General features: G+C 33.2%; 1 protein-coding gene across 1 annotated transcript in view; it reads left to right on the top strand.

The window, feature by feature from the left end:
* Window positions 1-17,143, top strand: part of nAChRalpha1 (nicotinic acetylcholine receptor alpha1) — a 136,913-nt gene that overhangs the window by 64,559 nt on the left and 55,211 nt on the right. The window contains exon 3 of the mRNA XM_089642541.1: window positions 13,287-13,331. Coding sequence (XP_089498667.1) covers window positions 13,287-13,331 — 45 coding nt within the window. The remainder of the gene's footprint in view (window positions 1-13,286; window positions 13,332-17,143) is intronic.

The following is a 17,143-nucleotide window of genomic DNA, read 5'->3' as shown; positions in this document are numbered from 1 at the left end:
TTTTATAAACTGTTTACACAGCAAAAGCTCTAGGTATTTTTTTAAAAGATCTAAATTCAGATCAATGTACCATGTGAGTGATTATCGCTCATACTTTCCAACTACTCGGAGCAAATAGAACTCTGACTTTCCAATTAGGACAATGTTTTTAAGCTGAAGTAATTGGAAGGAAAGAATACGAGAAAGAGGAAGGTTTGGAAGTACCAGATTATTCAAATCAGTTTGTGTTTGGTGGACTCGCAATAGGGCAATGCTACTAATGCCTTAATTGAACCGCAAATACTTCTCTACTGCCTACTAAATCCTGTCGAAACGTGTTCCACTATCGATTATCGGTGCGCATTGCGCGTAGAACGGATTTCGTAGCTTCCTGTCGGTCGGCTAGCAGTCGGTCGGTAAATTACTGTGAGCATTGGATGCCGAATCGTTCTAATTGGACACACAAAAGCGAAAACTATTTTTTCACTTCATGTCTCATCTATATAATAAGGCATTCATTAATAAACTTGATTCAATCACGCTAGGTTTCAAACTCAAGATATCTGGTTCCAGAGCCTATGAAATTTCAGTTTGGCTATGAAGATTATCAAACTATGTATAGGGTTTTCCAATAAGAGGTGTTATTTTATTATGTATATAAATTAAAAATGACAGCTTCAAAAGTAACATCTACAGAAATAGCAGGCTATTCAAAATAACACCTCTTATTTAAAAACCCTATACATATATTTTTTACATTTTCTTCCTTCAAGTAGCGTCTTTCACATAATCATTTTTAAACAATTGGAGCTAATAAGAAGTTCCTCTTTAGTTATTGCAGACTAAGCTAATGGGACCATATCTCCTTCAGTCATATTTATCTGTATCATACTTCGAATAAGAACTACTAATATTATCTTTATCTTTATGTATGATTGCAAGATTCAACTCGAACTAAACACATTCTAGACAGTGTCTTGAATAAATATATCATATTTTAATTTTAATGTGCGACATCTATTGCCTTTTCTGCAAGTCTAGGGTGAACATTAATTTTTTTGTATAATTTAATGAGTAAAACCCCAAATTGTAATACTAAATCATCGAAGACAATATTAGCGATTTTTAGACGAAAATTTTAAAGAAAAAAAATCAGAAAGCAATACGGTCACATCTAGTCATAGTTCCTGTCCTAGATGTGAAAGATTGAATCTATAACAGAACTAAAACTAGATTTCCAAATTTTCCAAAATTAAAAATTCCTCTTTCATTATTTATAACAAAGGAACGTTCCAACCAAAAACTAACATTAGTTTTCAATTTAGTATTTAGTATTTTTTGTATTTCTTGGGCATTAACTATGTAACAATTTTTAGAAATTTTTGTTTTATTTTTCAATGTACATTTGTTACTTAAATTTCGTTTACTTTGTTACCGGTTTTGACACAACCGTGTCATTAACTGGCAATCTTGAAACTAATTTAAAAATTATACAAGTACAGAAGGATTTAGATTTTATAAGGTGAGTGGGTGATTTTGGTTGTTTGGGAAGGGGAGGGGGGGGGGAGAAAGGTGGGAGGAGTAAAAAAAAATGAAAACATTGTCAATAAACGTGACTTGGGTGCTATGATCTAGTTAACTAAATTAATTTTTGAAGTTATTTTTTTTGTTTATTTCTATTTCTGTTAGCAAACTCAGAATAGTTTATACGATTATTATTATTTCATTTTTAAGTTAGTTTAAAAAAAAAAAATTGTTATTTGTTTTTGGGGTGTTATGCCGTGTTGCGCTAACTCCTTCTTTAGCCAACGTTTCGGACAGCATTGCAGTGTCCATCATCAGGGCAGATGTGTTATTTGAGGTTATGTTAAAATGTGAGCTTATGTATGAGGTTGTGATACCGTGTTGCCAGCTCCAACCCTCTGAGCTAACATTAACGTATCATTTTTTATTTAAAGTGGTTTTCTTCGTTTAGCTCTGGTGTAGCTGTCAATTACCGGATACCAAGAACTATTGAGCTTAGCTCCATCGTCTCTATTAATGTTTACGGGATTTTTATGAATTTCAATGGCCTCCGTAATCAGCCGTGCTCTATAAGTTTTGGGTCTCCCCAGGTTTAGTTTAAAGATTGCTAGTTAATGACACGGTTGTGTCGAAACCGGTAGTAAAGTAAACGAAATTTATGTAACAAATGTATATTGAAAAATAAAATTTAATAAAACAAAAATGAATAAAAGTATTGTTTTTAAAAAAATCAATAAAATTTTCTCGCTTAGAAGAATAATAAAATGTTGCTAGTTTGCCAATATAAAGGTAAAGGAAATGATAGGAAATTTCTCATAAATCTTAATTTTGCTTTAATGAGCTCTGGGCTTATTGTATCGAAAAACTTTTATATTCGTTTTTGTACAAAACCCAGTAGGTTTCAAATCTATTCATTCAACTTATAAGCTTTTCCTGGGCGCTATTATTGTAAGCTGCCTGTGCCATATTATTATGAAGGTTGTGTAATAATTTAGAAATTTAAGAACAGAAAGTTTGGAAAAGAATCGAAAGTTTTCAATGGACAATAAATAAAACAACGCGGAATTTTCGAAAGAAAAATTAAATTCAGAATTTTGCGGAGGAAAGTTTTAAGAGACTTACGGATGTTCCAAGGTGGGTGGATGCCAGCGTAATTATTTTGAAATTTTATTTTTCGGAACAACTTTATTGAGTAAAACCTCAAATTGTAATATTTAATTATTGAAGACAATAAGATATCGAGTATATAAGAAGTACTCAATATTTAAAATCTTTCGCGGTACTCATATAAAAAAAGAACACCACACAAGTTCATGACGAGTTGACCAATTTACAATCATTTTCGTCGTTTTCGTCTAGTGGGGTCAGTCACCTTGTGCTCTGTTTAAAATATTACATCGACAATGTGCAATCCCTCAATATGAGCAAAATCCTTGAAGTGTGAACAATACCTATCGATTTAAAGTAAAACGGTAGTCACCAATTTACCTGAGACCTTTTGGCTCCTAGACAGGTTAACGTAATCGATTGTCTCTTCAATAAGGCTCTTAACTAGCAAGCTGGAGGTAGCTGGTCAAATTTCAGAAATGACTCATATAGTATTATATATTAGCGGGGGCTTAGGATCACAGGGGCATAACTACTAAAACTGGTGTTTTGAGCCAAGCTTGGTTTCATGTTTGCATAATGTCATGGAAAGTGATGAAACAAAATCTTTATTAACTGGGTTAATTAGGTTAGGTTTAGTTTTTTTTTCTTTCATCGTTTTTAATGACTTTATATCACTTTTTAAAAGTGTGTTGAATAGTCACTGTGTTGAGTTAGCATGGAATCCCTCACAATATACCCCAATAGGAGATGCCATAGTATCACGTGTGGTTTGAACTTATCTCTTATCGGTATTCGTGGCAAGTTTAAACACATTCCTTTTTACGTAAATAATGTAAAACTGTGATAAAAATAATTATATACATTTTTTAAATAAATACTAGAAATAATAATAGAATTTCCGATTACATGTTATTATGTGTTCCAATCATGTCCACTCCGTGTGACCTATATCTAAATTTTTCTAATTAATCTTGTTGATCTCGAGTGACTTTTCGGGTAAGTATGGTCCTGTGTATTATCTGCCTATACAGAATATAAATAAAAAATAATGTATGACATTCCAACGCAGCATCAGGTTCATTGGTCATATGCATTGTACATATAGGGGGTATTTCACTATGTCGGGCTAAATATCTGACTAGCTATCCGTTGGCTGGATTTAAAGATCAGAATAACTTCGTTATTCAACGGCGACCGTTTCACCATTGTTTCTAGCTTCCGGATAGATAACACTCGAAATAGTCTGGCAACATCGCAAAATGTTTGCAGTTACTCCATCTACTGCCACGGCTGTCATGCGTCACAGTCCGCACACCGCGAAGTGTGCATTTGTTTGGTTATGTTATGTTGATTATCAGGTCATTTTAGATAGATTCGTGTCGAATTAATACATTGTTTCTTATTTTGAACACAATCAAATAATTCAGGATGGATCATACAAGCATTCAAATTCATTCTATAAAATCGACTCACTTCTCAGCTGTTAAACTCGGAATGTTTTGACGCCATCTTTGATTCGAGGAATAGCGCCTAACGTGAAGTTCGAGCACTGATTAGTCAAATCTAACTTTAACCCGAGCGTTAGCGTTATTCAGATATAGTGAAAACGAAAAAATGACTATTCCCCGGATTAGTGCTTGGTCAGAACATAATCAGAGATAGTGAAATACCCCCCATAATGTTGTATTAGTGATCGAAGAACCGGTGGATGCAATCTGTTAGCCATACGTTGTTATTAGTTTATCAAGTCTACAGTTAGTAATAAGATGAAGCATTGTAGAAACATATAGTTTTGAATTAGCGATCGACAAACCGGTGGATGCAATCTGTTAGCCATAAGTTGTATTAGTTTTGTCTAGTCTACAGTTAGTAATAAGATGAAGCATTGTAGAAATATATTATATATTTATACAGCGCCGTTAAGGTGATTTTTCACAAAAACGGCGCAATTCCAATCGTCCAAATATTGTAATTATTACTAAACTTTTTTAAATGCGAAATTAGGGGATCGTAAGATTTTTAAATTTTGTTATTTAAAGGGGTTGCGAGTTGCGACACTAAAAAGGTGACCGAACATAATGTATGATATTCCTAATAACCCTTACTGTTACGTAAACGTTAGTTCGGCCAAGCATTACAAGCGCGCATACAATAAGGGCGTAATACGCATAGCCATTGACAAAATTTCCATTATTTATTAGCACATTCACATCGCGCGATACAAAGCATTATCCGTTATCTTTGCGATGTGAATGGGTCGTTAGCGCCATTGCGCCCGGCACCGGGACGCCGTGTTGCGGGCAAACTTCGCCCGTACGGGCCGCCGCACAAAACCTGAAACCGACGTGTTATATTACCCGTAGGGGGTGGAATCACGCGTCATTCAAGGGTGGGGTCGGCTTCGGAGCGTATTTAAATAGCCAAAGTAATTAAAGTTAAACATTTGAGTGGAAAATGGAAATCACCATTCAAGACGTGTAATAAATCACTTTGATTATGTTTACTTACAAGATCTAAATAAATTGATTCATCAGCCTTCTTGTAAGTTCATCAGTCTTGTAAGTTATTCAATCTCTTTAGAGTATGTATCCCGCTGAAGAGTAGATTATGCCAATAGAAAGTATGTAAATACGCATGACGCCTCAAATAGATAAGCATAGGTAGCTAGTACGCGGAGAAAAATGAATATTGCTAATTTATTAAGAATCTCTTCAAATTACTTTTAATCCGGTTTTCAGTCAATTTTAGCCACCTAGTTTAAGAAGAGCGGATTTTCAAAAACCCAAGTCAGTAAACTATCTTGTCAAAGTTTTGCTTGCTTGAATAATGAAGTAGATGCAGCTGATTTTCGGAACCGAAAAGATAACGTACAAACAATGTTTATGGACCAATGATATTACACATGATCGAGTTAAAACAGTACTTTGCTAAGCTCAGTCAATAAGGCAAGTTGTTTTTTTACGGTTTAAATGTGTATTTAAGGCAAGTATGTTTGTAATTACGTGTTTTGTCAAATAAAGGTACTGTTTATGGTGTCAATCTTCTTCCTTTCTTTTAATAATGAAAAAATAGAAGGACGGTTTGATCACAAGCTGTTGTTCATTTAGTTTGAAAATTTTAAGAGAAAAATATATAGGAAAACAAAAGAACAATTTTTGCTATTTTAAAATTGGAATCTACTAATGTGGCTCTATTGACAAATAAAAGAATCTGGATATTACAGTAAAAGAATAATCTACTTCTGTCGCTCTATTGACAAATAAAAGAAACTGGATATTACGGTAAAAGGGTAATCTACTTCTGTCAACAATTATATTTATTTAAATTATAAATTATTTGTTAGTATTTATGAATGGAAAGAGACTCCATCGGATTTGTTTTTTGCTCGAACGATTTTTGCACCTCTCATAGGCACAGGAAGGCATTTTTTCACAAAAAAAGCCCAGAGCGACGTGTTTACATAGCTGGTGACAGCTTGTCTGACAGACGAACTTATGTGCTATACTAAACGCAGTAAATCTCAAGTATGTCAACTGGACCTAGTTCAGTGCAACCACGCGAGTTGTCTCAATAATATATCTTCTCTTGTAATTCATCTAAGCCATCTACTAACACCGAGGCAGAGGTAAACTGTCTAGGTTTAGTATCCACAATGTTACCATACAAAAATTTTAACATTTTTTTGAAAATATTATATAAATTTAACTGAGAATTTCTTTTTTAATTTTTGCAATAATGAAAAATCAATTTAGCTTTTGTGGTATTATTTTAAAAAGCTACAATATTTTTTGGAAAGTCATGTTCTACTGGCAGTCAATTATTTTCAGTCTAATGGAAGGCATTTTTTTCTAGGCTTAATTTAAAAATAATGAACGATGAACAATGTAATTTTGATTTTCTATTAGACCAAATTTTCTTTCAATTACTTTTGAAGGTTATAGCCATCTATGTAATATATCATTTGACGAAGAAAATATGCGTAAAATTAGTTGCAAGATAATACTATTAATTCTGAATTTGAAATATGAGACCGACAAAAATGACGTATAATAATTATATCTCAATGATCGAATGGTTAAATATGTTGTCTCGGTAAAACAGAGATTCTAGGTTCGATTCCCAGTTGAGACCGTTATCTTTTTATTGTTCTGTTTCATGTTTCGCTTAGATTTATTATTATTATCTTCTTCTTTAAGTTATGTAATTTTTTTAGCATGCTTAACAGTTAAGAATTAATCAGCCACTTATTTGTTTTACGATGTTGTATTTATTTATCAGAGCGCACCATGACCTAATCTTTTCCCCTTTTACGTCAGCCATTCCTCACATAAAAGGTACAATAGTCCGACTAATTCCAGACATCGGGCCTGCCGAAAGATATTGAAATTAGCACTTTTGATAGAATTTCACCAAATGGATATATTTTTTTAAATAATTTCTCTCAATATTTGACAATATTTATCATTTGTAACGAACATTCATTGATCTAAATGTATTAAATAACAATTTATCTTGTACAAGTTTGCTATTTGGAATAGATGACTTAATATAAGAACACATTGGGCCCACGTACGATATCTAGACAACTTAGAACCCATACCGTTTATCTATGAAAATCAATGCTTCAGAAACTTCTTACACGAAAAACAATACTACGATTCCCAACGCCGATCTGCTCTGACCAAATCAGCGTGGGAGGTGTGAAAGAAAGATGGCGTAGGTAAAATGCATTCTAATGAGTTGATTTGATCTTTGAGGTTATGTTTGTTTTGGCGTTTAGCATTTACAGACATTTGTTGATCATTTTCTTTTTAAAATGGGATATAAACAACCAATGAATTTAGTAAGATGTTTATTTATTTATTTTATATTGTTGAAGTTACAGTACATTGGTTACAGTGATGAAACAATTTACAGATATTAAATATCTCAAGGTGGGTACTTGTGATATGTTTCCTTGTAATATCTTATATGTACTTATTACTTGTGAATAGGTGTGTGTGTATGTGGGAGGTATGAAAAGTTTACATCATTGATATGTTGCTCATTTTAAATTTGGGTAGAGAATCCAAAAAAATGTCGATGTTGGTGTTTTGACAAATGTACTGAATGTGTCAAGAGCACGGTTAATTTGCGAATTAGATGCTATATTTTGTAATTATGCGTGTGGAGTAGTGCTGTATGTCGTGTACGTCTCAAAGGTATGTTAAAAATGATAAGGGATAGAAGTTCGGTTCGATGTATAATATTCAGTGTATATTCGGTATATAGTTCGGTATTCGATATATACTTTCGATGTTATTGAAAAGTTTTTATTTTACGACTTATAACATTAAATCAATTGAATATCACGATAGTTCCTTTAAACCTGACTAACCCAGTTAGCGCTTCAGTCCAGTCGATCTAGAACCCCTCCCATCAGGTCCTGTAGACTTCCCTTACTCCCAGGTCCTTTCGACCTTCCATCCCCACATCCTATAGACATCCCCACCACCAAATCCTCTTGGCCTACCCACTCCACATCCTTTAGTCCCCCCCTCGGGTCCTGCAGACCTCTCACGCTCCGGGATATCCCAACCCCCAGATCGCCACCAGAACCCTCCGCCCACTGACGCTGGGATGTGTAATTAATTTACTGCACAATTATATAACTAGAACCATTGTGCCCGGGCTGGCACTGGGCCCGTGCTTCAAGCCAAATTGTACTCATTACGAGACGTTGTTGGACGCCATCTTTCTGAAGACTCTTATTTTAGACGTGTTTATGGGTAGGTCTCCATTAGGGTAAACGGTTATGGCAACCCTAAAACAGTGCAATGTCTGTGTTAGGGGATGGAGGATTGATTTAATCCAAGAGAGACTCTTTAAGGGGTATTTTTGGGAACACTTTGCTTCGGTAGTTTGCCGCATTTGGCAAACTAGGAGGGTATATTTTATTTAGCATGGTTTATTTTTAAAATAATGTGTTGTAACCCTTTTTTGTAAATTTTGTTATTACGTGTTACGCAACATTCACATTTTCTATCTATCCACTGCTTTTTACCATTAAAATCAACATTGTGTCTTCTCTTGAATTACTTGAAAAATAACATTAAAACTTGGAAATTTCTTAAAACGTAAGTTTGATAAAATATAAACATAAGGATGGGAATCTTTAATGTAACTAAAATTTCTTTTTAAACCATTGAATTACAATTACAATATCAACAAACATTTGGAACTTTCCTGACGTGGACTGAGTCTAGTCAACATAAGAGAACGTACTAGGCATAAGAACTTTGTTCAATTTGTTCGCAAAAAAATTAAAAGGCAAACTCACCAATTCCTTGCCTACATTTTTAGCAAATGAATATACTAATCATATCGACATTGTCAAATTACTATTCGATGTTTAAAATAATTCTGAACGATTGTTTTCGTATCATAATATTAAATTACTGATTTTTTTAAAACATTATTACAAATAATTTTAAACCATTGTAAGTTTTTTACACCAACTCCATACAAGAAGCCCTGAGGAAAATAATTTCTCTCACGGTCTATGTTATCTTTGGGGATACTGTGTGGTGGTTCTTATACTCCTTTCGCTGGGGCGCATGTCGACAGTTCGAGAAACCAGTTGAATAGGTCGAAGGGTCTCCTCAAACCAACCTCTCCCGATCTGGCACGCCAGGCAACTGGCGGGCAGGGGCATCCTGAACACACTCTGAATGAACTCGGCCACCCCTTGCTAAATCGCCAAACCCGCCTCCAAAATTAATGTATGCTCCATTGTTTATTACTTACTCTTATAACCCGGCTTGCAAGTTGAGAGCCTTACCCCTCGACCAGTATAAAGAAAAATAACTAAAGAATCCTTAAAATAAACATGAACATTATGACTCAATAGAGTCACTTAATAATATAGGGTTTCCAATAAGAGGTGTTATTTTGATAATCAATCTTAAAAGATCAATGGTTTCGTTGCTTGTGTGGCACGTAGCACCGTCTTGTTGAAAGGAAACGTTGTCCAGATCAATACCATCCAAAAATCATTAATCTTATCTCGATAGCGCAATCCATTCACCGTAACTGTTGCTCCAGCCTCCGAGCCACCGAGGTGGAAATGGGCCTCATCACTCAAGATGATTTGCATTTGATTCACTCTAGTGAATTTTAATAATTTTAATGCGTTGTTGAAGCGTGTATCGTTCCATTTTTATTAATGGCATAGTTTCTACTTGTCAAATTTTAAAAAATGACAGCTTCAAAAGTAACATCTACCGAAATAGTGGGCTATTCAAAATAACACCTCTTATTGGAAAACCCTGTAGTTCCACCTTTTGTAGTAAATTACTTAGCTCAAGTTTTTTCGTATTCCTTATAACTTCTTTATTGAAAAGAGCTAAATAGATGCTTCCAAGTTTCTTTCAAATCCAATGTTGTCTTTCTCCTACAATACGCGACTAATTTCAGAAAACTACATAAATCCTCGTGTCTGAGTATTGCTACAAACTTTTCCCGCACAACAGTTCAAAATGAGTACCCAGTCTTGTTAAGTACAAACTTCTATATCCATTGGGTCTACGCTTTTGTGTTGCCAAACGAGAAGTTAAAAGTTTGCGAAGAACTTTACAGTCGTGGGCACTGGGCACCCACTATATATACTTACTTGTTTACTTGATCATGTTTAGGAATCTAAACTACGAAATCTTCTCTAGGATTATCTCGAGAGCATCATTATTGCTTGTTCATTCCAGCATGAATGCGACAGTACCTATTGTAAATAATTTAGACGTAAGATTCATTTTCTACCATTTTTAACATAAAATTTTCCCCCACGTCTGCAAACAAGTAAAATCCCAAATAAAATAATTTAATAAGTAAAATCCCAAATAAAATAATTTATCTAACAGCCTGATATTTTATAATCACAGTGTCATTCAATGATTTTGCGAATTCTAGGATTAAAAAAAATATTTCTCACTGTTAAATATATGCTTACTTGTCGGTTCGTTTGTGTTGTGTTGAAGGCGATGCCATACGTAGTAATGCAAAATCATGTGTTTTTGGTTTGAAAATTTGGTCGCCTAGAAATGTTTCAGATGCTTTAATAAAATACTGCGAGTAAAATACATCTTGGTCTTTGAAATAATCGAGTATTTTTTAGATAAATCTTTTTATAAGCCCAGAAAAAAATAATGTATAAGGCCTATGAAAACTGCTTTAAAGTTCAAAATCTCCTACTTACGAACCTATTTTGGGTTATGATTTTATTGTTTAACGTCGCAAATTAAGTTTTTTATAAAACGATCGAAAAAAAAAAATATTAATGACTGAACATCCACAAAATAAAATAAAAGGCACTTTTTGGCCATGTTTTTTTCTTGCATAAATCAAAACAGCCGGATGGTGTTAAACGAATTTAAACCTTATTGCCATCTACGTAAGGGTTGTTATTGATAGCGGCTCAATTTAAAATACTACATGACGTAGTGCATTGCCTTAATTACCTACTTTCCGATGCCCTTGATTATTATTTTGTTTATTTTAAAATCTCCCAAAAAATGATTGCATTCAGCTCCGAAGAAAAGGTCCGTCTTTATTGCCAACTGGGGTGTAATAATTGTAAGGATGCCTTTGACCAAGGCAACGATATTAATGTTCAGCCATAATAAATAATAAAATAATAAATGCAAATTTCATATGGTTTCCTAAGATACACTGTAAATATATTTCTATTGTCATTTTGAAATTATTGTAAGTTTAAGAAAAAAATATTTCAAACGCCAACCAAGACGTGGGAGAAAATAGCCTTAGTAAGGTAAATTTTTTTATTTCCACAAAAATCGCAAAACAAGCTCCTAAAATGATTAAATACGCGTTTTGTTTTTTACTATGTTATAGGCATGAAAAAATTCACAGTGTATCTTTAAATGAAACTTGAGAGATTTTTGCTCAGAGAGCAGAACATTTTTTGTCGAGAGATTTCAAACGAGACGTGTTTTATTAAATATTTTCTCCATTTTCGCATAATTGTTATCGATTTTTGATATAAGCGTGCTCCCTCTAACATTAGTATTTACATATCTCATTTTCAAACCATCTTTAAAGGCTTACTACACGGGCCCTTAATGTCGGAGAAGAAGAAAAAAGATAGATTACAGTTCCATTAGAAAGACATTTGTTGAGAGATTTTTGCACGTTTACCAAATTTTCGACGGTTTCTCCGTGGTCGAGGGATAAAGTTCTTGACTAGCAAGATGGAGGTCGCGGGTTCAAATCCCGACGTGCGCAAGTAAATTTTATTCAATTAATTTGTGTTATTTCACAAATATATCATTAAAAATAATATGTAGCATATTTTCAGCGGGCCACATTGGAAGATGTATCGCCCTGCGTAAGTCTACCATTCAGTTATAAAACGTTGCTTGAAATGGCTTAGGCCGCGTTTGGGGACCAAATCTGAACAGCCAGGAACTTCCCCACCTTTCTCTTCCCGATCTCTTACCCCTCCCCAATGCCTACAGCTTTACAAAATACCCAAAATGGGGATGATATAGTCTCACTGGCTTCAGTTGGGACTCTAGTTCGGTTAAACATTAAATAAAAAAATTAAAAGTATCTTCAATAAATATCTTTACTTATGCCTTTTTATTTATACATCTCCCTTTCAAACCATCTTCTTCTTCATTTAAACCCATTAGTTACTTATTTAAGACTTAAGCCCCTGCATTTAGAATTTCCACCGTTTAATTTACATATTTTCTTTGCATATATAAATATTTTAAACTCTAGAAAAATTTATATTATTTTTTAAGATAGTGTACAGGGTGTCTGGGGGTATGTGCGCTCAATTCGGTGTGTGATTCAACATAATTTTAGAAGTAAAAAAAAAAAATTCGAAATTCCAACGTTTTAAGGTAAAAAAATTAATTGTTGGTTAAAAATCACGATACTTTTTTACTTCTTCATCTTGTTGAATCACCTCCAGGAGTTAGCGCACTTTACCCCCGAACAACCTGTATTTGTATTTGGCGAGCCGAAACGGTAAATGTAATAAATTTACCCGATTTGACATTTTATACGCAGGTATGAAAAAAATCACAGTGTTTCCCAAAATATTTAGACATCAGTACAGATTTATTTTTGCTATTTTTTTAATAAGTCATGCTATGGTAAATATTTTCTACTACGCCAATTAATTATTATCGATTTTTTTTACACTGACGCAGTCCCTCAAAAATTCATATTTACATATATATCCCTTTCGAACATTTTTTGTTATTTTTAAACGCATACTGCATAAGTGGCGCTATACAAATTGTCCAATAAATAAATAAAATAGACTTTACATTACATTCGGAATTCATTGTTGTGTGTTCAGTAAATCCCCTTGTGGGTTTGTATGAATGCTTGTAAGTGCAAGCGGGATAGCATGCTTGCGGGATGCTATAAAAGGCGATGCATACTAGGATTGTCTCTCTTTTGTTACAAGCAGCTCCCCAATAAATATCAGTAAAAGACCAAGTATCATTATCCATATATTACACCCCTTAAAATATTTTTTAGTTTTTTTGCAACCATTCATTGTTAAATCTTAATGTTAGAATGTTCTAAAATTATTTCCAATTCTTACTAAAAAAAATCAAAGGAATTCATCAATTAATATTGTTTGCATTTCTTTGTTTCAGAACTTGAAGAACCAGATAATGACAACGAACGTGTGGGTAGAACAGGTAAGTTTCAAGACTGTAATATACTTGATATTAGTGTAAGAGATCACCCATAGATGACACTATAAGTAGTCTATTAGATTACCATAGAGCATTAATCTGTCGAGTATTACAGAGACCAAAGATACAATCAATAAGTTGGGAACTTAAAGGTTGGGGTCCAGATTATTCCAACAGCCTGCTAAATAAGGAATCGGATCCCATTGTCGATCTATCACACTAAAGTTGAATTTTTTTTTTTAATAAGAGTTTGAGAACCCAGAGTTTTTTTAGTATACTCAACAGTTACAATATTGTTTGTTTGTACATGTGTAATATACCCTACTGAGAAACTAATTACAGATTTCCTCACTTTACTTTTTACGTGTTAAACAATTGCATTGCAAATTGCAAAGGATTCTTTCAATCGCATGTGAATGAACCTCATCATTTGGGGACCAAACCGTGGAATTGTATTCTACATGACTCCTTACTAGTGACACATAAAATGTTTTTACAGTATTGACATTATTGAAATCACTAGATACCCTAATATTTATGCGTATAAGGGAGAAAAAATACATTCAAAGTATGATCTACCATTCTACTGAATTTAATACAAACGTAGATCTATAAACATAATCATTTCGGTTGTTGGTGAAAGAGTGGGTTAGTTTATTGAAATATCACTGCGCGATGCCTGAAATTATTCAAATTCGATGAACTTTGAAGTACTTATCCTAAGCGATAAAGATGAGACCGAAATTATTATATTGATAAATGAATATTTTTTTAATAACCTTATAAATAAAAGCTCAAAGTGTAATATTTATTTTATTTTATTCATCACCTGTTTTTCAAAATTCCAAATGCTTTGCAGATGCTAAGATGAATTAAAAGAAGGAAGAAACGTTTATATGCTTCTTTGAAATACTATCATTTTCATAAGCTACTCCTTTTAAAACTAAACGCAATGATTCGGAGTAAAATATTTTTAAGTACTTTCAACTTAACACATCCTACTATTTTCTACAGGCTTCCTAGTTCAAAATGAATAAACTTTTTAAAAAACTGCACGGAGAAAAATAAGTTCGGCTGTTTTTATCAAGATACTATTAAAAATGTGACTACATGACTATTTCCCAATAAAATATTTGTCATTCAGAATATATCTGAATATGTGTTCACGCAGGTATCCTTGTCCAAATAAATGCAATGGACAAGATGCAAAAATAGGTATTCCAATTTCCTTTTAACATATTCGAACTTTACTGATAGTTTGTTATGAAATATTTCAAATCATTCGTTATCGTTTTTAACGGGAAAACAAATAATTTCACCAGATTAACAACATTTGTTAGTAATTTTTAAATATAAATGCAGCTTGGTGGCGTTGTGAAATCGTTATTCCTTCGTCAGATACAGGGACATGTAAAAATGAAAATGTAATTTCTTTAATATATATTTTCCTCGTGCCTTGCAATATACTTAAGGTAAGATTATGAGGTACTTCACGGAAATATGAGCCTTCAAACCGTTGACATTAACAAATTATGTGCTCCCCCGGAAGCCGCCTTCATTTTGCACTTGAAGGGGATGAATAAATAAGGGATGGTGGCGCAAAGCTGCATCCGCAATTCCTTAAAATTATGCAGATGAAACTTGCGAACATTGTCCCGCATTGATATATGAGACCACATCTATTGTGCAGAATTCAGCTTCCTCAGCGTTCCACCTTCAGTATTATATCTCTCGCAAACACCAGATGTACTAGTCAACTTTTACTAGTCGATTGCATGGGCGTTTCGTGACGTTTGTTTCATTAATTCAAAACGGTTAACTTTTTTTACTAGACCAGTTTTAGCTTTTTGAAGCAACTTATCTTAAGATTGAATATACTATCACTGAAACAATGATGTTTATATGTGACAAGATTAGGGGTAGATAACGTTTAGTATATATTTATTTTAGTATATATTTCTACGGTTTTAAAGTGGAATGAGGTAAAATGAAGTAGGTAATTTTACATCCCTTACACTCTCGTTCCAGCGGGGATTAATACTCTCACCTCAAATGAAAGTTTTGTATGATATCTAAGTTGCTTTTTTACATCACTCTATAATAGGTAATCATTGAAAAGTATTCTTTAATATACATTATTATATTAGATCTACCAAAATTACGCAGAAATAACTATCCCGTCACCCACTACATTTTACAATATTTTTGAATTGACTGGAAAGGGCTACAATAGTATATTTTGTGCACGCTCGCCTTAATGCTACCTCTTTTTCCCTTTTTAACTTTTTTAATTAAATGGTACTATTTTACGTCCATGTGTGATATTACAAACATGTGATGTATATGGAATGTATGGTGGAACTTATAAAAACACACAAAACCGCTTTTGTGCTTTACATGACACAAAAAATAAAATTAAAAATAATTCTATTTAAATCATCTGATCTGATTTACGAATTTAAAGTCAGAAAGCTACATACATTCTACTTCTTCTATGCACAAAATTAAAAAATCGCAAACAAACTATTCTTAATAAAAATGAATCATTTAAAAACAACAGATTATTCAAAAAAACGTCAATGCTCCCAACGACGAAATGTAAAAAAATAACTATTTAAATATTAAATTTAAGTAGGAATTAAGTATTCTATCTGAAAGTTTTAAGAAATTTTAATTCTTTCATCAAGTGGTTGTAATTTTAGATTTCTGTAGATAGACCGAGTTTAATCTTGAGAATATTTTCAATGTAATCAGAGTGGATTTTAAAGTGACCAGGTAGAATAATATTAATGATTTTTAATATGATAAATGACCGGCTTAAACATTGGTTGCTAATATCAGTGAGAATGGATACGGCAAATGGTGTGTTAACTTAACACTTCTGAGAGTCAGGGGGTGAAAAATCTCTAAAAGATGGGATGGGATGGGATTACACCTGTGGTGACATTACATAATGACAAAATGAACCGCATCTCTCCCCCAAGATCCTCAATAGGCCATTACCTCCCATTCATTTCCACCGCGATCACCCCAGCTCTGTTATGGTGTAAGAATTTATTTTAAAAAATAAACTTGTTTTTATTTCTAAACAATAATATGATTTCTACCTCATATACCCAGTTTACTAGAATTCACAACCTCAAATTTTACCTCAAACCCTTGGAGTAAATGAACTCCAAGAAATGCCGAGTATACGTTAACTAGTTTTACTTAAATTGATATAATGTATAAATAAATTAATAATAATTAACTGATAATTAAACGATAAATAAATTATTTGGAATTACGAAAAATGTGGTTTTTTTACTTCAACATCGTGTATAAATCATAAACATAGAAGTTCTCCTCAGTTAATAAATTAATTCAGTTTAGGGAATCAATCTTTTTAAATCCACTCGAGATATTTTTATTTTGCAAGGAACTGTAATAGTAATTTATTAATTTCGTAGATATTCCCAGCTGCACGAAATTAAATTATTTGTTTATTTGTGTGGCAAATGTCACCAACATTTTAAAAAGAAAACCCACTAGTAGTTAATTGTAATGCTAAATAGCAAAAATTAATTGTAATGCTAAATACCAAAAATTGGATTTGCTGCAAATCGCGGTACGCCACTGCTTGGCAGTAGTATAAAAGTAGCTGATTAATAAATTTAATGAGTTGGGCTAACTTTGCGAACAATGGCAGACCGCAGAAGTGCAATGCGCAACTAATTCGTTTAATATGAAACTGCAACGAACCGTGTCGGAACAGAACGGATTCGGAGACGTCAGAACTGCAACGGTGCATCATCTCTGGGATCCGCTAATTCTAA

This window comes from Hesperophylax consimilis, chromosome 2 (assembly GCF_061612785.1).
Source record: "Hesperophylax consimilis isolate HC1 chromosome 2, BYU_Hcon_1.0, whole genome shotgun sequence".
NCBI classification, from domain to species: Eukaryota; Metazoa; Arthropoda; class Insecta; order Trichoptera; family Limnephilidae; genus Hesperophylax; species Hesperophylax consimilis.
Note: the sequence above shows the minus strand (reverse complement) of the source record. Positions and strands in the feature narration are given on the sequence as shown.